At 42.0% G+C, this 26,088-nt stretch overlaps 3 protein-coding genes across 3 annotated transcripts in view; 1 reads left to right on the top strand and 2 right to left on the bottom strand.

Annotated features, from left to right (window-relative positions):
• LOC135905920 (transmembrane protein 135-like) overlaps positions 1 to 26,088 on the bottom strand; it is a 192,189-nt gene that overhangs the window by 115,791 nt on the left and 50,310 nt on the right. The window lies entirely within an intron of this gene.
• LOC135905915 (small ribosomal subunit protein mS39) lies at positions 27 to 23,809 on the top strand. The gene is made up of 26 exons (XM_065437033.2): positions 27 to 230; positions 311 to 366; positions 432 to 507; positions 590 to 635; positions 699 to 767; positions 838 to 942; positions 1,025 to 1,148; positions 1,217 to 1,308; positions 3,117 to 3,166; positions 4,198 to 4,285; positions 4,560 to 4,620; positions 5,482 to 5,564; positions 7,548 to 7,698; positions 9,119 to 9,169; positions 9,243 to 9,323; positions 12,193 to 12,221; positions 12,311 to 12,420; positions 13,195 to 13,273; positions 13,347 to 13,437; positions 14,667 to 14,752; positions 14,843 to 14,928; positions 16,603 to 16,674; positions 19,555 to 19,608; positions 19,689 to 19,752; positions 20,858 to 20,952; positions 23,674 to 23,809. The coding sequence occupies exons 1-26, from the start codon at positions 163 to 165 to the stop codon at positions 23,741 to 23,743; spliced, it is 2,037 nt and encodes a 678-aa protein (XP_065293105.1). The 5' UTR covers positions 27 to 162; the 3' UTR covers positions 23,744 to 23,809.
• Positions 21,205 to 25,974, bottom strand: LOC135905916 (AP-4 complex subunit beta-1-like). The gene is made up of 3 exons (XM_065437034.2): positions 25,589 to 25,974; positions 25,370 to 25,485; positions 21,205 to 25,255 (listed from the first exon to the last, which is right to left on the bottom strand). Exons 1-3 carry the CDS (start codon positions 25,676 to 25,678, stop codon positions 23,869 to 23,871), a joined length of 1,593 nt encoding a protein of 530 aa, XP_065293106.1. The 5' UTR covers positions 25,679 to 25,974; the 3' UTR covers positions 21,205 to 23,868.

The raw sequence follows: 26,088 nt of genomic DNA, 5'->3' as shown, positions 1-26,088 counted from the left end.
GTAAATGCTGGTTAACCCCAAGACCCCGGAAAAAAAACAAGGATATTGTGGTAATTTTATATAACTTAATAGAGATATACATTATTCATTTTTTTTTTCGAGAACTACGCAACTTTGCTTCTTAGGTAAGTTGTAACGCCATCGACATCGCAAAGCGAAAGCATGGCGGCCCGCACCGCGCTTACATGCCGCGAGTATGCCAACACCAAGAAACTGCTGTATGTTGCACGGTAAGGGCACATTTAACCGATCACTACCCAGGTGGACTATCGAATTCTTCCTACACTCACTGTTTCGCATTGTCTTTCAGTCACTTGCCCAAAAGATTCGCATCTACGCAAACGGCACCCAGTACATCGTCTGCAGGTGATTAATAATAAAGCACGCCTAAATTAATATTTGGTAAATACTGTTCGCCTGCTTTCTTGCAGAGACACTCGTAAGCGGTGATGCGTCAGCAGATGGTTCGGAAAAGCAGACAATCGTAATTCCAAAGAGGATCCACAGGTATCTATAGAAACGATGTTCCTGTATTGAGTAACGCTCGTTTGATCGGCAGAGTTGTAAGGTGGCACATGTTACCTCACAGGGGTCCGACAGATATACTGAAGGCACTTGCGTCTACAGTACAGCGGGTAAGATAACCGTCTCTTTCGTTTGTCACGACGGAAAGTAGACTTTTGATAAACCTATTTCAGGATTTCACGGCACCTCATTACAAGTATCACGACGACCCGTTCTTCATCCCAGCAAGCAATGTGGCCAAGGTTTGAGCGCAACGCACATTTGCGTTCGCTTTTGTGCTTGATATCCGTACTAAACACCCCTTCTTTTCAGAGGACGTACGCACTCGCGAAAGAATCAGGTCGGAAAGCGGCAAAGTATTTTCTAGACAAGTATCCAGACAGTTTCTTCCACAATCCCGCCCAACCTAATGTCGAGGTACGGGTCAGCTTACTTCCTTAAGGACACGCATAGCATATGACGTGAGCGAGACTTGATCGTGTCGTGTGTCTCGGTGCAGGCATTTAACCCAAAAAAGAAGTACACTGCTGAGACCGAGGTTGAAGAGAGCGACCTCGCAGCCTGTATTGAAAATGTCGATCTCGACAGCGCTGTCATTGTGTACCAAAACCTAAAAACAAAAGGTACCTCCACAATTATTCATCCTCATTAAAAACCAAGTTGTACGAAGCAGCAATGCTGATCCCTGCAGGCACAGCGGTCTCCCAAGATGTCCTGCAGTCGTTTCTGGAGTTGCTGTGCTTCTACAACTGTAAGCAACCACTTGATGAAGACTTGACAGAGGTGAGCAAAAGAATTCACACAGTTCAGGCAGACTTTGTTCAGCTTGAACAGCTTGTGAATTGTTACATACTGCACTTAAGGTGCATGTAATGGAGAAATGCCATGGCAGAACGCTCAGATGGGCAAAATTAATTCTCATCCCCCCGCTACAGCACCTCTCTTAGTTCCCATATTGGTTTGGAACATCAAACCCCATCAGCCAGTTGCAGGACATACACATTTCTTCCACACTCACTGCATCACTGCTGTGCGTATCGGCAAGGCAACCTTGAATTCAGTTGGTTTCAGTTTTGATGTGGAAGATCCTGGGATGACGACCAGTGTTGTCATGATCACGAAGCCGGCTCTTGAATACTGCAATGGTGCAGTGCAGTTATTAAAGTTTTGTGTTACAGGTCACAACTCAATTGTCCCCGTCATGCAGAAGCAGTGGCGACTCAGTACAAAGGTTGTGGCCACCATGGCCATAGCCATTACATAGACACTCTTGACAAAAGGTAGGCAGTAGCAAAATTGACCAAAAGACACCCTTAAAATGGTGGCCTGAGCAAATAACCAGAACCCAACAGGACAGCGCAGGCATCGCACAATTGCCATATCAAGATCTGCTTGTTTATGCTGTTTCTTGCCATCCTCTTTCCCTTCGTGTACAAAAAAAAAAACGTTTTGGTCAGCCAACACACTGAGCAATGACCACAATCTCTCCATTATCGTCAATATCCACCTGTGTTCAGGGCTTCACTAATAGTTCTTAGTGGTATTTTTTGTGCACTTCCAATTAATTACTTTTGAGTGCGTGATTGTTGTCATCATATATGAATGTACAAAAGGAAGGATGACCAAAACAGAACTGGTGAATGGTCACACGACAGACTATGCGCCGAATATTGTGAATTTACTCTTTCTGCCAAAAGTTGCAGCAACTGGCAGCTATTGCCGCAGTGGCTATGCTAACGTGCTGCACAACCACAAGGTCACGGCTTCGATTCCTGGCTGTGGCAGCAGCATTCTGATGAAGGCAAATGCAAACATGCTTGTGTGCCAAAATTTATGTGCACGTCAAAGAACCCCAGGGGCTCAAAATTAATTTGAAGTCTAAGGCATCTCTGATAGCCTATGTGTTGCTTTGCGAGGTTGAACACCATAATTTTATTTGATTTTCGAGCTGATAGCTTTCATGGTCTTGGGTGTGTAGCAAAACTTGTGCTGAAAGTGGTTCACAGAACTGATATTTGGAGACAAAATTCTTGCTTTATGTTTTACCGATGTACCAGTAACTTAGAGCTATAAAAACCTGGCTTTCAGGACCTTGAACTTGCTACAGTTGTAGCAGTCAAATAGAACTGATGTAACTATTTTCAGTGCCATGGCAGTGCTCTAAGTATAGCTGACAGCCTTTCACGAGAAACCGGCCTCTCCTGAATGCAGAGAAAATAAACAAGCACATTTCCACCTTAGGTTCATTAGAATGAAAATAGGTTTCATTAAAATGCACTAAGGATAATGAAAACAGGGGTTGTATTCTCGATTTACTACTTCCTGGTGCATACTTCATGTATTTGTACTATTGCATAACTGTGAGCCGGCCTAGTTGGAAAAGATTCATGTTTAAAAAACTTTTTGTGTGCAAACAAACAGGGACGAAGAAAAGGAGCAACACAAGGACAAGGTTAGAAAGCACTCGTCCTTGTGTTGCTCCTTTTCTTCGTCCCTGTTTGTTTGCACACAAAATGTTTTTAAAAAATGAATTTGTACTGTCATTGTGTCCTCAGAGAGCGTCTCGCATCACTGCTATGTTTGTCTTACAGGAAAGATGGCAACGTCAGATGGCCCCCAGGGAGACAAGGAAGTCTTGGAAGTAAGTCTTAAGTCCACATAAGCTACTAAAAACACAGATTTTGTTTGCTATGGCAAGTGCACCACATGAAATTGAGAGGTGCACTGAAGTATTCATGCAGAGCCCTGCACATTCCCCTTCAGTCTTTCTAGCAGAACTTAAGGTTTTTCATACTTGCGGTGGTCTGTTAAGTTTGGTTCCCCATCTCCGAAGTACAAGTGACTTTTGTTTACACAATTCTGCATTGGATACCTGCTAAAACACTGTGTGATGCCTGGTCTGCAAGCTAGTGTCACCAAGGGCAAGAAACTATTTGTTGATTCCAATGAGAGCAGGCTATGAGATATGTTGCATGGAGAAAGGCACAGAAGAGAGATTTGATGGATGGAATCCACTGGCTTGAAGCATGTGCAAGCTCACTTGTAATGGCTTTTAGGGACAGACAGTAACTGGAAAACAATTGGTCTGCAGGCCTCTGAGATACTGGATGCCAATTGTATGTGCATGCATATTGCCACAGATCATTGTTTTATCTTTTGCCAGTGTTCGTTTTCGCTAGATTATCACTGTTATCAATTTGTCACTCAGAGTAAGACATGCTTACTGTATCCGAAATTCCTTTAACATTGTCGCCAGTTATATAGCTCACAGGTATCGAATAATTTTCATTCTCAAATGTAAGCAAGCACCCGCAGTGATGCTGGAATGTAAAGCTAGGCATGCATATATAGCGAACAAACTGCACCCATGAGATTAGAGTCAATGACCAACCATTGTGCGTGCTGCTGTTTTGTGATTTGGATGTTGCTTCTCTTCCTGGACACAAGTTTGCCCAATAAAGAGTCATATTCTTAACTGACGCATTCGGCAGCATTTTGTTCACCATCACTCCAACATGACAATGTGTGACAGTGGTTGTGCAGGCGAGGCAAGTTTTGCTTTCCACATATCATTCTGATTCTGTGAAACAAGTGACAACAATTGTTCAAGGAACATGCACGTAGGAGGCACACACACACATGCTCAACTTGTTTTGCCTTCTCTCTCTTCAGAGATGGTGGCCTAGCTGAACAAGTTTTTGACAGCATTGAGAACAAAGATGGGAGAGCCTATGCTGCTTTGATCCAAGGAATGGCAAAGGTGGGTTGTATGATAAACTTGAAAGAGGGTAACTGGCTTCGAATGTGTGATGGCCACTAAAAAGGCAAGTTGTTTCTTTATTCCTGGACCTGTAGGACACATGTGCCAGATCTGTAATAAATGTGATAGTTATTCCATTGCACAGCACTGTAGGCTTATGGCATTATTTACAACACGTTCATGTCCTACTTCAGTGTGCTCTTGTCAGGTAGCATGCTTTGATATGAAACTGCAAGTTAATTTTCAAAGCTTGCTTCATCTTTTGCGTTCACAGCACTACCATGTCGACAAGGCCAACGAGTTGTTTCAGGAAATGGTCTCCAAAGGAATGACACGTGAGCACCTTTGCTTTCATCATTGAAAATATTGCTAAGAGGTCAAGACACTTGCGTAGGATGCGCAGGGCATGCGCTCCAGACTGCACTGGTGACAGTGATGAAACTGGCTGAATGTGACCATGCATTGCTACATTTATGGGATGCCTTATCTTCTGTTGCCCTGCTGGTCGCCTAATGCTTTGACAGCTGCTTTGACCATCAGAAGCACATTCTAGAAAAGTGTCTTGGCCTCTGCACTTGCAAGACTACCTAAATGCCAAACAACTACATGTTTTGCAGGAGATACTGTCATCACAAGTCAAGCTTTGCTTGATGTTGGTATGGCTAAAGGGTGCACAACAGATACAACAGATAAATTTTGGTCCTGAGGGCTGGATATTGAGTTCCTAAAGCATTCCTAATATTGACATTCTGCGATTTCCCGGCTTTTATAAGTACCTATAAGACTGATGCCACTGCCACTATATATGCGCTGTGCATAAACATACCATAGTAGTAAATGTGATGTTGCCAGAAATCATTTCTCTTTCGGTTGTCATGGAACAAATGTTGGTGTGTTGTCATGAGGGAATTCAGCAGGACATGGCCCCAAAAGATTTAGTGTGTGCCATCTGGTTTGCAGCCCGTATGCATGAACGTTTTCATCAAGGCATGTCTAATAACCTAGCGTGATTTCACAGGCCTTTATGAGTTGAACTGCTGGCACACAACTTAGCAAAGCTGACTGGTTGTGCAAGCCTTAAAAACTAAACAGGTCTCAAGTGGTAATAGGTGAAGGGAAGCGGGAACACAGATACGTGAAAATTTAATCATGAGCATTACTTAACTTTTCCGAATGTGTTTCCCTTCACATTGCAGCTCCACTTGATGTGTACAACAGTCTCTTAAGTGTGGTGCCGTTCCTCAGAGAAAGCTATGACAGCCGGTGGGAGTTGGCAAGGGTGAGAACTGTTTTTTAGTACTTTGGGATTTCTGAGGTTGCATCTTTCAGGTATTTCGCCTTAAATGGGCAATTAATTGGCCATGCCAGTAGAAGTGCACTTGAAAAAACTACATTGACTTACCTCCCATCTGTACTTTTTGTGACATTGCATAGCTCCTTGAATGCATTTGCAGGATACCCTTTGCTGAGATGAGACACAGCGCTAGGCATTAGGTGTTGCATAGTAATGAAAGTAACCTGAAAGTGATCATTCCAGAATACTACCTCTGGTTTATTTGGAATTATGTAGAGATAGGTCATACTTTCACTTATATCATCCACATCGAAAGTTTCAGAAATTGAAGTACAAAGCAGAACTGTGGATTATGTGCAAAGTTAACTCGTTGAGTGTGGCTTCATGGCTGTGCACAGCATGTCGCCAGCACTAATTGATTTATAGAGCACAGCTCGTAGGTGCCTGTTCCTGCGACGAGCATTGGCATCGTACCTTGTAACCGATGGAATGAGCACAGTGAGCGATGAAAAACAGTGAGAGTGAACATAGTGCGAGGAGGAAAGCGGAGGAGGAGGGCACACGGAACCATGAGATGGAAAACGGACGAGGAGGGTATGGCAAAAGGCATGAGAAGAAAAGCGTAGTGCCGCACAAGACGTACTATAGCTACGATGGCTACGAGATGGCGCCAGAGTAGCGGTGTCATTAGGGTGCCTCGATGTGCTCGCTCGCCTGTTCACAGGGGGGCACACGCATCGAGGCACTCTACACGTCGTCTGTTCAGCAAAGCGCTACATGAGCGAATGTCTGTCGGCAGCGGCTGCTGCGAATCACGCCCATGCATCAGCTACGTGCTGCCCCTCATGATCTCCCGATTAGCGAGGCAGTCACGCCACACTTCGCTCCATTTGTAACATGCCGCACGATACAAATTGTCCTCGCCAGCTACTATATCACGAAATAAAAGCACATATAGAGCTGCACTCAAATTTCGCATTAGGGAGTATAGTTATCGTCAATGGATTTCTTTTATCAACCAGAGTTCTTTAGTATGCACTGAAATTGCACACCACTTATTTTCGTTCTTCTTCCATCAACATAAAGCCCCAAAGACAAAAATGAAACCTGTGACTTTTTACTCAGCAGAATACAGTATCTGAGTGTACTGAGTATACTGATAATATTGAGCGATCATGGCAGGTGTTGCATAAATTTCAATGAAGAAGTTCCTATAGGCAATGTGCCATGATATTTATGTGCTGAGTCCTTGACAGTTCCTTGCTATGTATGTGTTTGCCCACGGTGTTTATGTCATAATTCTTTAAGGCTGAGATAGACTTGCTAGGTTACCAGTGAAACATAGATTATGAATGGGAAATTAGATTTGAAACACTGCCATAACGCTAACATCATTAAGGAGCCAAGACTTCGGAGACTTCAGGCACAAACATGACAAAGAATAGGTGCTCTGTGGAATGTTTGTTGTTATGCACTTCAGTTGCTCTGTGCCTTAAAAACTGTAAAACGGCATTGACGCGTTCTGCATGGACAAAAACAAAAGAATAGAATAGCACATGCAAAAGTGAATAATCTACAGGCCTTGTATAGGAACTCTGTGAAAGTGTAATGCAACAGCCAGAAACTAGAAAAAATTGCAAGAACTGAAAATATACTGACAAGGTTCTATTGTAATTGCACAAATATCTAAACAATGGCAGAAAAGATGCAGTATAGAAGGTAAAAAAAAGGCCCCTGTGGCAAAAAATTGGCCCCTGATATACTACCATGTACGAGTGGAAAAACCCAGTTGCCCTTGGTCCGGTCATGAGCTCAATTTTCACTTACGGTAAATACAATGGCAGAAGCATGGGCCTTTTCGCATGACTCAAGTTGTCTAATTGTATAAAGAAATACCTTTAGTCAGCATGTTTGTGTGTGTATCTTAATCTTCATCCTGTGTACTCGTTTGTCCAACATCGTATGCAGGAGATCATGCAAGGTATCGAGAGGAATCGTCTCAAGCCCAACATCACCACCATGAACACCATCCTTGAAATCGTGTCGCGGTTTGGGGCCTCCCCGTCTGCGAGAAAATACGCCCTGCAGGTCTTCTCCGAAATGAAGCACCTTGGCATTGGTGCGTAGCATTCCATAAGTGTCCCATAAAAAAAGAGTCCTTGCTGGATGAATAATGCATACCTGTCAACTCCTGAATTTTCCGTAAAGTTTACCGCTGAATTTTCCTAATTATTGGGCAATCGAAAAGAGCAAATGTGAATGAGAAAACAATTCATCTTGATGAATTTGGGAGTCGGCGACGACTGATACGGTTTCATGCCACGTCGGCGATATCCTCACATTGGCGGTATGAATTAAGCGAGACGAGCCACGGCTTTGCGTGCACTCTGCCTCCACGGCTGATAGCGTTGCCTGCACTGGAACGACACTGTAATGAAAAGTGCCGGCAGCGGGTAGTGAGTGCTTCGTCTGTCTCTCGCTCCAACGGGTCACCGAAACTCAAGATTACACAACGTCCAATACTAAATGCGCGAAAGACAGCTTACATGATGCCAATCCGTCTCGGCATGCGAACTCTGCACACGCGGCAGATTACGTCTAAAGCAGGGTACACGGCTCCGTTTGCACTCAGCCGCGCTTACAACCATGCGCAGCCACGGCCGAGACATGTGCCAACTTAACCCTTCCCCCCCCCCACTGTCCGCGCTTGAATTCGTCACGGCGAGCAAGCTCCCCTCCCCTGTTTCCCTTTGCTCGCGCAGGAGGGCGGCACTCATGAAGGCACCATCTTTCTTGCCCCACCCTTGCACACTTTCACTCTTACCTAAAGCACAACATGCGCACAGCGCAATAGGATCTTATCGCACTTCGCACAGAAGATGATGCGGCTCTCCTTCGGCGGTCGCTCTTGTCACGCCGCGCGTGATTTAAGATGTGCATCTGCAAGCAGCCCCTTGTATTTCAATCATTTTGTCAATCTGCGTCCGCGGAAGTCCCCATTTATTGTTTCGGCATTCCTTTACAGTGGAAGCAAAATTTTATTATATTGAACTCGCATAGAAACACATTTCATTATATTTAGTTTCTAAATACATGGTGTTCTATGGACAAGATCTTATGAAAAGTTAAATACTTCGTTATATCGAGAATTTTGTGATATCGAAGTTCGGTATAGTATCGAGGTTTAACTGTATTACCATCAGAGCCTGTAATGCTGCCATCCCCTAGCTTTACACTTCAGTGCATCCTATTACTGATAATTTTCATCTGTCAAACTGCAAAGCTGCCCTGCAGACATGTTCGCATGTCACGCAGATGCATGAAGCAAACGTCACGATCCACAACATTGAGAAAAAGTACACATTACATCTCAAGATTGTGGCACCCGTAGAGCAAAACAGAAGTTATCTATTGCACGAAGTCATCTTCTATGTCAGCCCTTACTGTTGGCCCATGGAAGTGTCATTACAATAAAACGCATAGTGAAAGCTCGCACTGTACACAGAACGCTAACTGTAGTGTTGCTAAATTTCTTTCAGAACCAAGCCTTGCCAGCTACTACTACCTGCTCGTCATTTTCTGCAAAACTCGTGAGTCGTTGTTCTGCTTGTCAAGCCACTTTGCTGCAAGAAATTAGTGCCATCTGTGTTTGTTTTATTTCAGGAGGTGCGCCGAGCACTATCCTACACAGCATCATGAAGGAGATTGAGAACAAGTCCTTTGAGATGAGAGATCCCAAAGATGGTTCGTAAAGCACTCAGTCATATAACTGCATATATATGTGTGTCACTTTTTGTCTCAGTCAACAACGCTTTCTTCAGCCACAGAAAGATGCTTGAGCAAAATCACTCGCTGTCGATTTCACGTTGTAACAAACAGAATGGCCATGTTCACTCATGCCAAAGTACAGTAACACAGCAAGGTCAATTGTCTAAAGCGTAAAGTACATAACATTATAAAGTATAATTCAAATGATATGATTATCACTCGTACATTTTCTTGCTTATGATACCACTAAAGCTCAGTCACTGTGATGCTAATAGTAGTAGCATGTTCAGCATGTTTGCTTCATCTTTCTGGCTACTGTGTTCTGTTCCTGTAATCTTGTAAAAAATGTACCTCTATTAGCAGTTGCACAAGGTTGTCTGAAACAGCAACAGAAATAAGTGTCAACATCCGTATACATTTCGTGAGTTGTTGAAGCAAGACCTAGTTGAGCAGGCATGTGCTAAGAAACAGCAGACACGAAAATGAAAAACACAGTATGTAGCGAGCACTGTGACACCTGTTTTATATGTTGATCTTCATTGTTTCTTAGTGTGCTGCTCAAATATGCCAAACTAACCAGCCTTTCTAGTCATGCTGAGCAGATCCCAGAGTTGACTTCATGAAACACAGAATGGAAGAAAACGAGGAAGACAAAGAAAGAACAGACAGGATAAACCACTGACGTCACCATATTTTTCTGCATGTAACTCGCACACCAATTACAACGCCTCAGAAAGAAAACGCCATGCATATAACCCACAAATACATAACTGCATACAAAGATGTTCGTCTTTGTGAAAACAGTTTGGCACTTCTATCAACACATAGAGATGCTTTGAATGTTTAGTCGTCACAGGCCACACTCGTCACAACTTGTCGACGTCCTTTCTTCAGCCTGCGGCTCTGTTCTACACCTCTTTGGTGGAGCTGATACCATTCAGCTTCTATTGTGCCGTAAAGTGCCACCATCAAGTGCAGCTAATTGTAATCTGAGATTTGGTCCGCTAGGGCTATTCACTAACTACTAACACAACCAGAATGAAAAATGGCAGCTCGAAAAGAGCGGAATGGACGACTGTAAAAGAGGAAGAGGGAGCTTCAACACGTGAGTGTGGGGAGAAAGTGGCCCTGGGTGATAACAAAACTCTGAATAGCGAAAGCACAACAGCATGGCACATGCTGCCACAAAGCGATGCCTCAATGCAAAATTTACTATAACCCGCAAACTGACTACACTCTTAAATTTTTGAAATTTCAGGTTAGGGTTATAGGCACAAAACTATTAGTATGTATTGCACAGATAAGAGTCTGCTCGCTAGAAATATAGTTCAGTAAAAATCACGAGGGTAGGTATACTTGGGCTTGTTGGTATGACATAATTCGCTGAGCAGTGCATAAAACACAAGACAAACAGGAGAGTTACTGTGTATTGTCACCTCTGTCTGCTTGTCTTGTGTTTTCTGTGCTGCACAGTGAATTCAGTATAAAACTGAAAGCTGGGTAAGTTGGATAATTACCTTGTGGTGATGGGACAAGCAACAGGACATTGTCCTTGTCTCCATTCATGCTGTTTCATTTGATGAATTTACAATGGGTCACCTGGCAGTCTGGTTTTCTGATACAATGTTGTGTAGTACCAGCACCTGCCTCACTAAATAATTCAGCGGAGGATGACTTTTCCATTTTCCAATCTGTGGTCATTGTACTTGAAATAGGATATTGTCATATCGTTTGTCTCATTAAAGTATTTCATTCAGCTAGTTAATTGATGTCCTGTATCCAATTACAGAGCAATCACTGAGAAACAATGCTACTTATGACAGCAGTTGCGCCTGTTGCACAAGCAACTCGTGACATGTCAAGCAGCAGCCATGGCCTCTACTACTAATGAAATACCGTAATTAAGTTTTTTGTGGAGAGAAAAAATATCCTAAAAGGCTTTCTTTCTTTCTTTTGCCTTATTTATGGCTCAGGCAGTTTGTTGTATGCAGGGCTTTCTTGTGTATGTTTGTGTGTTGCTTGTTTGTTATTTGTGACTTTATTCTCTCTTAATGCTCTTTCGTCATGCAGTTTAAAACAGCGAAAATAGATTTCAAATGCATGTAGGTACAGTTCAAACTCTTTATAATTAATTCTCATCCAACACGAAAATAAGTACCTTTATTCGATTCAGTATTTGTAATAAGCATACGTCTGTTGCACACCAGTATTGGTGAGAAAAATTTTACGTTTACTACATTGCTATATCTAATAGTTCATAAACCCCTGTTCATTATGTTGATGTTTGTCTGGGAATATATCTGCACTTTGATATGATGTCTACAGGCGGATTAAAAAAGAAATGCAAACACCCAAGCGTGTAGTCTAAAAGCATTATTGCGCTCTCTACCTGCAAGTTTCAAAAGTTCACACATGAGAAGCATATAGCCGAAGAGCCTTGCCACACTAGTGCAGCGCCTAATCTTTTGGAACCCTCGGTTCACACCACATGATCCAGCATTTGCATTTCATTTTAATCCCCCTCTACAGCATGCCGAGCTCACATCTCTTCGTGCACACAAAATATAAGTAGGTGATTATGCGATAGCTTGAGACGGTGAGCAAAATGTGAACAAGGTGAAAGCAGGAGCCAACACTTCGACAAGTGGACTTGTCTTTTTCAAGGCCTTGAAGAAGACAAGTCCACTTGTCGAAACGTTGGCTCCCGCTTTCACCTTGTTCTCGTTTTGCTCATCGTCTTGAATTTCCGTCTCCTGCTTTCCCCTTGTTTTCCCCAGCTTGAAACGGTGTTAGCTTGAGTCCTGCTATGGCCTCACTCCTTTTCCTTTTACATTTGCAATTGCAGTTTTCTTCTTTGTGAGTGCAATGGATGTGGTGAGTACTAGTAATCTCAATCCTCAAACACATACCAATTTCCTGCAGTTTAATGCTACTTGTTTTACAAGCAACCACTTATCTTTCAGTGTCACAACCATCTGCTCGACAAAGAGCTGGCTTACAAGGTGCACGAGCTGCTGAACTATGGCACTAACTACAATATGATTGGAGATTCGTTCAAGGAGTCAATATACTAGTAAGCAAGCATTAAAAAAAATCAATTTTTGAGACATTGCAGACAGGCTAAAGAGCATGACGTTGCTAAAGTGCATCAGCACTACCATATATATATATATATATATATATATATATATATATATATATATATATATATATATATATATATATATATGGGAAAAAGAAGTAATACACATGTTTAGATTGCGGGAGTGGTTACCGCAATTGCAAGCTCTACTGGCTTGAATTCTCTTGATATATATATAACTTCAGTACCCAAGTGGCAAGTTTTCAGACATTCTCTGTTGTAAATTAGGCTATTGCTCAAAGCACTAGGTAAAAAAAATTAACCAGAGTCTAAGAGTATTTGTGTGTATTTCTCTCTTTTTTTTTCTTTTCTTTTTTTCATAACCCGTCGTGGTTGCTTAGTAGCTATGGTGTTGGGCTGCTAAACACGAGGTCGCGGGATTGGATCCTGGCTACAGCAGCCGCATTTCAGTGGGGGCGAAATGCAGAAACACCCATGTGCTTAGATTTAGGTGCACATTAAAGAAGCTCAGGTGGTCCAAATTATTTTTTAGTCCCCCACTACGGCTTGCTTCATAATCAGATCACGGTTTTAGCACGTAAAACCCGATATCTTCTTTTTTTTTAAATATAGCATTTCTGCAAAATCAAACTAGCCTCTCTTTTATAATATGCATTACAATACTACAAACACATAACCTGTCTATATAGCAAGTTGATAATTTGCACAGTATGTCTGACCAGCATCTGTCTAATTGTATTACAGCCAGAATTTCTTCAAGCTGCTTTGCTCCACGGAGAACATTGATGTCTTTTTTGACATGTACAACAAGTACGTCCCAAATGTAAGTAGGGGTCTGTTTCTTGTAATTTTGCTTTTGAGGGATAAGCAAGACTCCTAAAAGTAATCGCTTGCAGATCTACACGCCCGAGCCGAGCGTTGTGTGCGAGATTATAGAGGCTGTCGACCTGAATGACACAATCCGTTATGTGCCGCAGTTGTGGACAGGTAAGATCTCAATGTGGCATTTCCACCTGTGGTGACTGAATTCAGTGCTGACGCTATTGCTCTGTACTAAGACACGCCATGTCCAAAAATTTCGGTTTCACCTCTGCAAACCAAATGCCAGCAGTGACACGTGACTCTGGGTTATATATTGTCGCATCTACAGCATCCACGCAAAACATTACACTGCACTAAAGTAGCTCGACCTACCCTTGTGGCATCTCTAGTGCAAAAATTTCATTAGTAGCACTTCACTTTCTAGCTGAGTCGGCAGCAGTCACACTCCATTTCAAAATTCATTGTGTGTCAAATCAACCATGCCATTATGTGCACCCAGGAGTGTAGTGCATCTTTCTGAACCTGTGCTTGAAATGCCTTTACTTTTCTAGTACTGCAAGGAAACGGGAAGAATTTGCAATAAATATTTTTAACAGTCTCTTATCAGAAAGCTTTCTATGAAAAAATTAGCAGGTTCACAGCAAAAAAATCACAGCAAGAAAGAAGTGACTAGCTGGGCTCTTCATAAAAGAAGGTTACCAAACACTTCAATTAAGGTTTTGGTAGTGCTTTTTTTTTTCTATAATATATCTACAGTTTCATTTGCTGAACATGAATTGCAACAATGAATTCTCCAATTTTCTACTTTAACTCAATGGAGTTATGGTTTTCGGAGCTGTTGAAAACAGCAATGTCTATAGTAACAGCATTATGCTGCAATTATCATTGTGTGCACTGTAGGTATTTTTGACATATTTAGCAGGCTAAAAAACTTGCATAGACCGGCTCACAGTGGTATGAACATTGCTTCTGATGATATCACTGTTTGTTGAGACCAAACAGCTAATATGATTAGTCTGCCTTAACCTCTGCAGTTATGTTGGCCTCTACAGCATTGCATAGAGTGCCTCATTTTAGGAACTAATTGTTTAAGAGAAAAACACTGTATCATAGAAACACTGCGATGTGCATTCTGGAATTCTATAATGTGTGCAGCAATAGCATTCTTGTTATGCTAAGAACTCAAAACTCAGCAAGTACAAATTTTGTGTTGATGCTCCTCTAAGATACAAAGATAGAATAACGTGCAAAGGGGCTCCATTCCATGTAACGGTCCTAGCATAAGATTTCAGTGCCATCGGCACTTCAAGCCTACTGCTTATCTGCTTGATCAATAACATTGATTGGCATTGCCAAACTAAAAAGCATGTGACGTGCTTCTCTTTCTAATCCAGATATCGTCCTCTTCAACCACCATGAAAGAACAAATGTTGTCAAAGCTATACTTTCTGTAATGGCCAAGGCAAAGCGACCAGAAGATGTAAGCTTTTGTAAACATATTTTGTTTCCTTATTCTTTCCCATTGAAAATCATTTAAGCATATCAACAATGACCATCTTTTCTTTGCCAGATCCAGAAACAGTTGGCCATGATTGCGGTTGACATCAATGAAAGGTGTGACACACCACAACCAAGGCGGCGGCTCCAGTCCATTGAGTACGTGACATTGCAGGGCAGCACATTTGACGCTATGCCTGCTCCACAGAATACGAATTCTAGAGGTTGAAGTACAAAGAGGGGGTACGTGTTTCATGAAACTTTTGCTGCTCAAACAGAGGGCAGCATTGAGAGTGGTGAAGAAGGAATGCAGCAAAATGGTTTCTGAATTTTCGCTAATTTTCGGTACTGATAAATGTGCAGGGCTTTTTTTATTATGTAAAGATTTAAAGCAGCTCTATGTGGTCATTTGCATTGGTTACGTGCTTGGATTTTTTTTCCCTTTCATTTCTACAGGGAATTTCTTATTGCTGGCTTATATTTGTGCAAAAATGTGGTAACTCAACACCATTGCTGTCAATTTTTCACAGTCTTCCTGCTCTCTACGTTACCCAAATGTACTGAACTGATAAGGACAGCTTCTTGTGCAGCATGTATACGTTGTTATACAGTAGACTTGCAATAATTTAAAGTTGGGCCACCGAAGGTTCAAGTTCAAACAGATCCGAGTGCTCAGATAGGCTATATTATGTTTTAAAAGCATTTTGAGGCCACTTCATTTAAACAAGTCAAAGAGGAAATTCTAGGTGATTCAAACTTCCAGGTTTTTCAGGATAGGTGAATTCAGCAAATACCTGTTGACATCACATTCATATTGGTTAAGATAGTCATGATGCACCAATATTTGGTATTCAGGCTGCTGTGTATGTTGATGGGTACCACTGACCTTGTCACCATCAACGCAAACTGGGCAAGCCAGTTTTGCAGATTGCAGCCAACAGATTGTGCAACAAAGCTTATTGACTGTTGGTGCTGCCAACATCCCTCGTTTTCCCGACATGATGGACGAGTGCAAAAGGCCCACACATTTTTTTGATGCAATAATTGAAGAACTTCTTACAAACTCTGGTGCAGAAGACTTCAATGATGATTACTAAGTGGCTTCAGGTGACAGGAAATGCAGTGAAAAGGTCATGTTGCGTTATTATTCTAACTAAAATAATTAATATGTAAATTTTTGTTTCAATTTTCGGATTTAGAAAAGTACAAGATGTTCAGCAATATATTGCTAATTGCTATATATATTGCTAGCCCTTGAATTTAAAGCCCACTTAAGTGTTACTTGGACAGAAATTGAATTTTTGAACTTCAGAAAAGCACTTGACACCTTAACGGTTAATTATTCCACCCATGTTCGTCAACATCCTTTTCCTTAAGGCATTTCCTTAACTATCAGCATTAAGCAACAGCTTATTCTAATGAGTGAGTTTTAATGCCACAACATTTTTTTATACCCCAGTTGCCTGGTACACTTTTGCTTGTGATGGACCTTGATCAGCATTGAATTTCATGACTGAGATTAGCTTGCCTTAGTCGCTTATGCAAAATAATCAATCGTGATCCCATAATTAGACCACGATCAAAAGTGCATCGTGGGACACCCATATTGGATTCGTTGCTTGGGAAATGCCCCTCCCTTATATCACTTGCAAGTAAATGACGAATATGACTGGTAACAAAACTTCAGCTGTGTAAACACCAAGGAACATCACTGAGGGGCGACATCTATGTACTGACAAGGGTGGTCATGCCACCTGGAAGTAGTCTCCTCGTTAAAAACCTCTGTAATCTGTGGAGAAACACAAATCTTCAATAGTTTTTTCTGCCATGCAGATGGACAGGACAAATGTTTGGCGACATGATGACAGTATTCTTGAACACAAGGGACAGGCTGCCCGACGCTTGGTGAGTATCTTTTACACATGGATTTGCGTAAACGTCATCTTGTACTGAGAAAATAGCTGTGCAAAAATCGGCAAGGCAAAGGAGGTTTTACACAAAGAAAATTTTGCTGTCCGCCTATAGCAGAAGACTATAAAAGGAGCCATTTATGTCTCCTCTTAAAGAAAGCTTTCCAGTTTATATATTCTTCAAATTCATTCTGGTCAAGGGAATGGATGTTAAATGGCCACCTTTTCAGTGCATTCATTCTGCCGTACAGACTAATCAGGTGAATGGCAGTACAAGGCCAAATTATTTGAAGGCCCAAATCATGGGGAGCATGAAATGATTAGTTAAAAACCATAGCGCTTTCCAGAACAAAGGCAAGTCAAATGACTAGACTAGACAGAACACCACAAACTAATGTTTATCATGCAATGGCATAATCATGGAGGCAGAGTTTTGCAGCATCAAACAATAAACGGAACTCAAGCTTTTCTAGCCTGGCCACTTGTCCCACCTTTGTGCTTAAAAACAGTGTCCATTGAACACTGTACTCGAGTTAAACCAATCAGTTTCTGTGGATCCCTGCGAGATGTAGAATGTTGCACACTGGGAAGAATTTCCATACAGCTGACTGTAGCAAAGGAGAAAGCGCTCTACTACATACCTACATAAGTGGATGACCATCTTTTTTGCATCAGTTATTAGCTGCCTTTAATATTTCAACTTCTACAGCCTTGAGCTACTGCCACCTTGAGCTGGTCGTTTAAAAGCTTTGTGACTGTGCTCTCCAAAGCTGGGGGTTTAGGAAAGGCAGAACAGTCATACGAGGGCACACTTGGCATTCTGCAAAATCATGAAAGAGACACTGAAGAGAAAAATAATTGCAGCTGCATTAGTAAATTACCCCTCTAAAAATACTACTCTTACTATGAGAAGAAGCTCGATAAGCCAGAAAAGACGTGGATATGAATGGTCGGTGGCAAATTATTATTATTAGTAGTAGTAGTAGTAGTAGTAGTAGTAGTAGTAGTAGTAGTAGTAATAGTAGTAGTAGTTTTGATAACATATATACACTTGACAGGAAAGGGAACATGAGGAGGAGGCCGGCAACTGCCACCAGAAGGGGCACAACGCTTGCCTACTCTTCAGAAAGGAGCAGACAGGAACATAGAAATGGAAGATAGTAAGGGAAGGAAAGAGGAAAGAAAGAGCAAGATGACAAATTTCAGAGAATAAAGCAGAACACACTCAGTACAGGTCACGCACAGTATGGCACGCTACTAAAGAATGTTAATATGCATAGCAAAAATAGTGTCTCAGCTCTCGTCATTTGAAAAACAGAAATAAGCTACAAACATGAGCCCAAGTTTGTTACTCCTAGAAGATTAAGGAGAATGCGATGAGCCTGATCGTGTTGAGACGTACATCCACTGGGGTACAAACATTCGTCAAGTGTCGTACACCACAGTCTCTCACTAGCGACGTGCGCTGCACAATGAAAGTGGGGCACTCCAATTTCAGGTGCTCAAGTGTCTCGCAGCAACCACAAGACATACACAATGGACTTGCCACATGTCCTTGTCAATAAACACAGTCGCATGCGTTCACGCAGCCAACCCTTCGCTTGAATAGTTGTGCTCTAGCGTAACGAGGCATGCCTCAACTGCGAGAACAGGGCAGGAACATTCCATTTGCGATGTGCTGGTCTGGATGCTGCTTGAGTAGGTGGCAACGAATCAGCAGACGAGTGTCATCAAGATGGTACAAAATTTCTGGGCCGACACACTTGTTATGAGGGCAAGTTGAAGCCAGCTGATCAGCCTCTTTGTTTCGAGCAATCCCTACGTATGAAGGAATCCATTGGGCAACGAGAGATACCCCACGTGATGCAATTCATGTCAGCAGAGTCAGTAATACTGCACCCAACTGGACAATCAATCTGACTGTGTTGTAATCTGCTAAGGGCAGCATGGGAGTCCATAAAGATGGCACTCTTCAATGCAGTTAACTCCTCTTGCACGCATTTCAGTGCAACATTAATCACTGCTAGCTCCACAGTTGTTGACAAGGCTGGATGGGGTGCATACGTGAAATACTATACATCGTACTTGAGTCGAAGGGCAGAAAAAAAGCTGCAGAGACACCCTGACCATCGTTGTGTACAGATTCACCAATGAATACTTCAATATAATCTGGAAATCTTTCAAACATGTGTGACTGAGCCAATTAGAATATTGCCAGAGCAAACATATATATTTTGGAATGAATGGGGAATAGTACATATTTGTTGATATTGTTCGGAGGTGGAGGCGTAACTGAAGTACCATGTTCAGAACTGCCAGCAATGTTCATAAATAATGCCACCATTTTTCCTATTCGGAAACAAGAGCTCTTAAAGGTGCGGAAACAAGAGCCCTTAAAGGTGGCATTGCCCCCATTAAGTTCTTGCACGAGCTCATCGTGACGACTTAGACTGCGAAAGCATCTGCTTAACATAGCTAATTTATCAGTAAGATGGACTCCACTGTATTCTAATAGAGCTGAAGACCGAACTCGGCAAGTTTACTGAGCCACAATGACACAAATTCAAGAAACTTAGAAACTTGTGATTCCACATTAGTGTTCGGGGTTTCAGCACAAAATTAAAAAATTGGAACTGAGACTTTCATTTTCAATTCCAATAACCAACTAGTAATCAACCTACTAGCAGAAGATGGAGTTTTGAGAGAATAGTACTTTATCACTCTAAGCTAATTTGGTGTTTCTCTTTAGCGTCCGTTAAAGTTCGTGCCACTGGCTACAGTGCCAGAAATTTGGGAGTGGCAGTAGCACCTGTTAGCCGTAACCAAAGTAGTCTGCATGCACATCTGCATTTATTTTTTTGCCTGACTGATGCAGGGCCGTTATGCAAAAGTTAGACCGTGAACAACACAGGATACTGGGCTACCCAAGGTGAGCTGGCAAACACTCAGTGGTCAATATGTAGTCTCGCAATTTGCCTTTCTTTTTTTTCTTTCTTTCATGTCATCTAGTCAAGAGTGCTTGAAGAATTTCGCCCAAGCAGCCCTCAACAACAAAGATGAGGAAAAAGCATTTGTAAGTTAGCTTTTCTTGTAAATGCCATCTCATGTATTAACCTTTTGCAGTAAGTGTCGTACAATAACTCATCTTGCTCTGTTAAGGTGGCAGAAATGTACGTACAAAAGGTGTTGTTTTCAAGCAATTGACATTGACACCTCATTCCAAGCTCTTGCATTCCATACCCTTTTGTTGCATTGTGTTTGTGAAAGTTTGTTTTTATTTAACTCTGTAATGCCCAATGCATCATATATGCTATGCTGAGTTTGATACCTTGAAATGCTAATTTAAACCTGCAAAACTTCATGCAAAGCCCATATATGAGTTTTTGATATGCTGCGGTTCAGCTTCAGTTGTAGACAGTTCAATAAACAAATTACTAATCAATTACTACACTAATTATGCTTAACTCAAATCACATTTTTCTTTTTGTGCAAGTGTATTCTGCATGTCCAGAAATAAATCTGAACAATTTGTTCTAATTTTCCACGACATGGAACTGTGTTAAGAACGCCCTGTACTGTCATGGAACTGGCATTACAGGGTTAAAGGTACCCATGTATCATAAATATTTTAAACACATTTAAATAAGTTGCACACTATTAAGAGCTCATACCGTATGCAAAACTTCATTACAATATGACATGGTTAAGTAAACACAAGGCTATATGCACAATGCAGAAACCACCCCCTATGGAACAAAGCAACGGGGATCAAGCAGTGTTTCAGTATAGAGATAAGTAAATAACCACAAATGGGCAATACTCTGCAAATTATATCTGGAAGCTTAAGATCCTGTATGTTTTCTCATGTTTTGTTTCATTAGCAAAGACTTTCAGCAGCCATTACTTCTGTGGAACTATCTGCACAGTAAAATGCAATTGAGGCAATGCAAATGGCGTAACAGAGGCAGTGACATCAGCAATGCCACAGTAGTTTTGCAGTCTTTGTGACTTCTTGACGGAGAGACTGCTATGTCCGAATGAAAGCTAAGGCAGGTGTGTGAGTAAGCTCATGGCATCAGCATCAGATTCAATGCAGCGAAAATTGTTAACTTTATTGAATTGTGCACTTTCTGCACTTGGCTACCATGGCGAAATTTGTAACCATTCCTCCCCAACAGTTCTGCGCAAGATACGCTGCTGAGATTGGCTTTACAGACGTTGGAGAGCACCTGCGACAGGGAGAAAACTTCAACAAGCTCTCTGACAAGTTCAAGTAAGCATTTTAATGCGATAGCATTAAGGAGCCCGTGTTACAGAAAATTCGGCATTGGCGTCGGTGTCCCGCGCCGTCATTACGCGTCGGCGTCCTGCATCGGCATCCCGCGTCGCCTCGGCAAAAAGAATTTCGAACCAAATTCCGAACCATGCATACCCAACCACTTCTTTACCACCAAAGTTGCTCGTACCATGTCTTTCATTCTTTACAAAGTTATTCCTCAGAGTTATGAGAACAGCAGTCCACAAACAAATGTTATGGAAAAAACAGCGGCAGCGCATGTCCTTTATTTGTTAGCTCTTCTCAGAGTGAAATATTAAATGTGCAAAACAATAACAGGAGATCGACCCACACAAGAAGCAGTGTTTCTACCAGAAAGCTCGCCTTCGTGCATAGCGTTTGCAGCCAGCATTTCCCGGTAAATGTTACAGTTACGTAAGCTGCAGTTGCCAGGAAGCATGAAAAGCAGTAAGGGGTCTTTAAACACTATCGCATTCCACTATTAAAGGCGAAGCTTAAGCGTCCTCCAAATTTTGTTGAACACTTCACTAGTTGGTTCCCATTAAGTCTACAAAAGTGAATTTTCTGGTTTATTTGTGTTCAGGCATCACTGTTAATGCCTGTACCTTTGTATGCTTAAAAACCTGTGTAAACATTGGTTGTGAAATGTTCAATGTTGAAGCTCAAATTACAAGCAGCACCATAGCCAGGCAGGTTCTTCAGAAACCTATGAAGGGGCGTGCAGCAGCAGTGCATGATTTGGTCGTATTTCATTTCATTACTTTCTAACAAAAAAAGTAACGAAGTGTTGATCAGTACCAAAAAAGGAAGGATTAAGGTTAATACAGTTCAACTGCCTTGCAGCACTTCCAGCCCCTGAACTATCCTACAGAGAAAGAGAAAGTCAAAATATGAGAAGGATGATATAGGTGCACAAGAGAAAGCTTGACAAAAGGAGATAATTTTTCAGTGGCATTCTATGCCACAGCAACAAGTGTGCATTTCCGCAAACAGCACGCTTGCTTTTTTTCTAACTTGCTCCCATCTTGGCAAACTTTCTACCATGGTGACCTTTTTGTTCTTAGTTGCAAAGAACGGTTAGAGTGCTTAAGAAGACACTTTTAATCTTGCAAGATAATTTTTGTGAATCCCTTGCGCAGGTGTACATCACTAAGACTACTTTAGGGGTGTGTGAATATTCGAAAGTTGAGAATAACAAATCAAATAGTCGCTATTTGCAAATCCAAATATTTTCAAAGCTTTCGAATACTTCGCGTCACCATCTGTGCACATTGGCACATGAAACTAACAAAAAAAAAATAGGAAAGAAAAAACAGTTGCTTTTATCTTCACCTTAGGGGAAACAATGCAATAAACTGAAGCAAGGTTTGGGTACGGGCTAGTTGGTATTCCATGGTATCAATCGTCATTTATAGCGCATCCCTCGTTTATGTATGCGCTGTAAGCGACGATTGATACAATGTAATAAAGCACCGCATCGCTCAGGAAGCCTGACTTTTCCAGCTGTCTACGATTGTTTGCAATAAAATTTAGTTCAGACAGCATTCAGAAGCAAGTAGTCGAGTTCTAATCGAATTAGACTTGCACTTGAAATATTACATACGGCAGAAAACTGAGGGAAAATGCAAATTAATGGCCCTGGCTTCTCAAGTACATGTCAAGAAAAAATGGAGACCCTCTGTTTGAATGTGAATCACATGATTGCGTCCAATGGGCTATGACTAAGCTGTGTTAAGTTGTATATGTAAATGTTATACAATGCGTGATTATCTATGTCATGTAAAGGAAAAGAAAGCGTTCATACCCTGGAAATGTTAAAGCTTTGTTATAATGAAAGCTGCAGTAGGCAGCGTTGGGCAACATTCGGGGGAATTTCTTGGTGGTGGTATGTCAGCCATGCATTGTGACACTAGTTTGGTGTGTTAGAGTAAAGGCACATGAAGTTACGAAAATTGCAGACTCAGAATACTCCTTGAAAAAAAAAAAAATCATTCGCATAGGTGACAAATGTCTCGATCTGTGTGGCAAAAACATGAAACCTTGTAAACTCTATTCTCTGTTAAGCAGAGCATGTGAACAATATCAGTAATCCCTGCTCAGAATACTGGGATGTGAGCGTTCAGTTTGACATAATTTAAGCACTAAGTTTGCCACTGGCTTGTTAGCATCTAGAGCTCGAAACCTTGTGTAATGCATATTTATTTACTTGTCCTTCGAGACTTACAAGATGAAGTCCTAGGTGTTTATATTTCCCTTGCTAATCCAGTATAAATAAAAATAGCTGTTGTCTACAAAAATGGCACACATGGAAACAACTTTAGCAAACTGAGAGGAGCAACGACATACATCATGAATAAACCAAAACAACTGACGAAGAAAGCTTCGGCAAAGAAACTTTGTAGGCACATGGAGACATCAGACTACTCGGTTTGTAGAACACTTTTTCGAAGTCTGGGTTCACAGATAACAGCTTCTCATGCTCCTAGGTCTATGAACAAGTTGCTGAATGCATTACTGCATAGTGCAGACAGCAAAAGGAATTATTGATTGTTAGAAAGGCAGTGATAAGCTCAAAAAAGATTTAGGTCATCAAACCACATACAAAATCCACTACAGTAAAAGTAAGCCGGGTCAGAAAGTATTGATCTAAAAAAGGGACTTCAACTATGCTTTTCTTTTCCTTTCTTTCTACAACAGGGAAAAACTGAAAGAGCTACTGGACACAACTGTGCTCGGCTCTTCTGAAGACAGTGGCAAAGGAGATTGAGACATTGTTCATTTGATCTGTATTATAGCGCTAGAGAAATTAAAGATGGCTCATTTTCACCCTGCATCACTACAAAGGCAAATCCCATTACAAGTTCTTTGTTCTACTGACAGAGACATCCTCTGTCAAGATGAAAGAATAATGTTCTTTAGCAGTTCAGGATTGTGAAGCAGAAGTTCATAGTAACACCTGGACTGAGCCTGAAGAAAAGGGTTGTTGTCTTCGCACAGCACGTCCAACACTCTGCCCAGCAGGTCCTGGACTTCACATGGCCTTGCAAAGAACAGTCTCAGTGTGGCAGTTAATAGATGCTGTTTCACGCTTTCCTCCTCATCTTTTATATCCTCAATGTAGTCTTCAAGAATGTACACAGAAGGTTCAAAATGGAGACCATGAGTAGAGACTATATTGATAAGATTACACTTGAATTCAGCACTATCACATGTCCATTTCCTTTTAACAATGCTGTCTAGCACTCTTCTGCCATCTTCGGACTTGTCGAAACTTAATGCGCACAGAGCTCCCAGGACATCTGTCACTAACACTTCATTGGTGACATTCAACAAAGGCAGCATCTTCGATATTAGCAGCTTCCTTGCATTGCTGTGTTTGTTGGCAAGGGAAGCCATGAGCTGCAAGGCGCACCTGTGAACAACGCTATTTCGGTCATTGCAGAAGCCAAGCAGTTCATTGCATATTTCAAGCAGATTACTCTCATGTACCAGGCACTTCAGTATCTTCATTTTCTTCACCTTGAGTGCAGGAGGATCTGAAAACCATGCATAAAATTTCACGAAGTGTGGCCTAAATATATCGGGATACAGTTGCACAAATTTCTCCACCCACTCAAGGACTGTCCATGTCATTTCATGTTCGCAAAAGCCAAGGCTGGTTGAAAGCTTTGACCACACCTGTGAAACACCCTCCATTTGCAAGTGAGTTAACATACTGTGGGTCGCTTGAACAAACAGTTCAAAGGCACTGAGTTGTACGGCAATGCTGTTCGACGTTAGGTAGGGATCAAGGGCATTGACAAACATGAGTGCCTCTTCTTCCGTTTTGGGCTCGTATTTTTTAAGGTATCTAAACACGGCAATTGCGTCCCAGTTACTGAAGAATGGAAGCTGTTTCAGAAGGTAAGCCGCTATCTTCTTGTTTACGGCAAGTCCACCTTCGGCATGCAGGATCTCGTCAAGAGCATGCAGACATTGTACGACGACAATGGGATCTTGATCCCTTATCATGGCGTACAGCTTGTCAGCCAGATCCAGCTCGTCTACGATGTTTGCGTGGCACTGGTACAAACTTATAGTACACGACACCGCCGCTCGGCGAACGTAAGCGCTCGCGTCTTCAAGTCCAGCTACAAGTTTCGGCACGGCCTGTTCCATTATAGGTGGAACGCTGAAGAGAGTATTCAGTGCGAGGCCGCGGTATATGGGGTTTGGGTCTGTGGTGTCCTTTAGAAGGCAGTTGACGGCAAGTAATCCAACCTCCTCGCTTTGTTTGCATCTGAAACACAGACAGAAAAGTTCCACCATGTATCTCGACATAACAACGGTGCATGGTCACGCACATAATACCGTAAGCACGCAAATTAAGCTTGGTGCAACGCGCACAACTCACCTTAAAACGTAAAGGCACCCTACTTTCTTTGACAGGATGTCTTGCGCAGACAGAAGTTTCACGAGTCTTCCCGTTAAAGGCGACAGGTCGTGGCCACTTGCAATAAGAGAGTACACCTGCGGAGCGAGCATAGAGCGAGCATATTCTCAGTGTGCTTCAAGAACGGTGACTTCAAATATTTGTAATGGTGCCCGTACTTGAACTTGCAAGCTTACTTACCCTCTTGAGCAAACTTCTCGTGAAGCGGGCATCGGTGACACCGCAGCACTGGTCTAATTGAGAAGCTAAGCGACTGATCTCTGTCTGCATCTTCACTGCTTACACATTAGCGCTGGTATTTCTTGCAATAAAGCTACGCGGGATGAGTGTTGACCGCAGCTCCTCAGAGAACTTTCTCATAACAAAACTCCGCGGTACGCGAAAGTCAGCAATAACATGGGCGCCGCCATGTTCGGAATGATCTCGCTAGCGATCAGAGCGCGCCTGCAAATAGAGCCTTCTCATACCGCCAGGTTTGAACGTTGAAAGAGGGCTCGAATTCTTGATTAGGAACGTTCCACAAAACGAGCTTGCCAAACTGTCCCGTTCGACCCGAGTATCACTTTCTCGCCGGCGGCGTTGTCTACAAAAACCTAATCTTTTTCTGAGCGTTTTTCATTTTAGTCGTGTAGTACGGACACTGAAAGGATCATGAATCGTAGCTTCTGCGTTCGCTTCCT

This window comes from Dermacentor albipictus, chromosome 5, assembly GCF_038994185.2.
Source record: "Dermacentor albipictus isolate Rhodes 1998 colony chromosome 5, USDA_Dalb.pri_finalv2, whole genome shotgun sequence".
Taxonomy (NCBI): domain Eukaryota; kingdom Metazoa; phylum Arthropoda; class Arachnida; order Ixodida; family Ixodidae; genus Dermacentor; species Dermacentor albipictus.
This window is presented reverse-complemented; position numbering and strand designations above follow the sequence as displayed.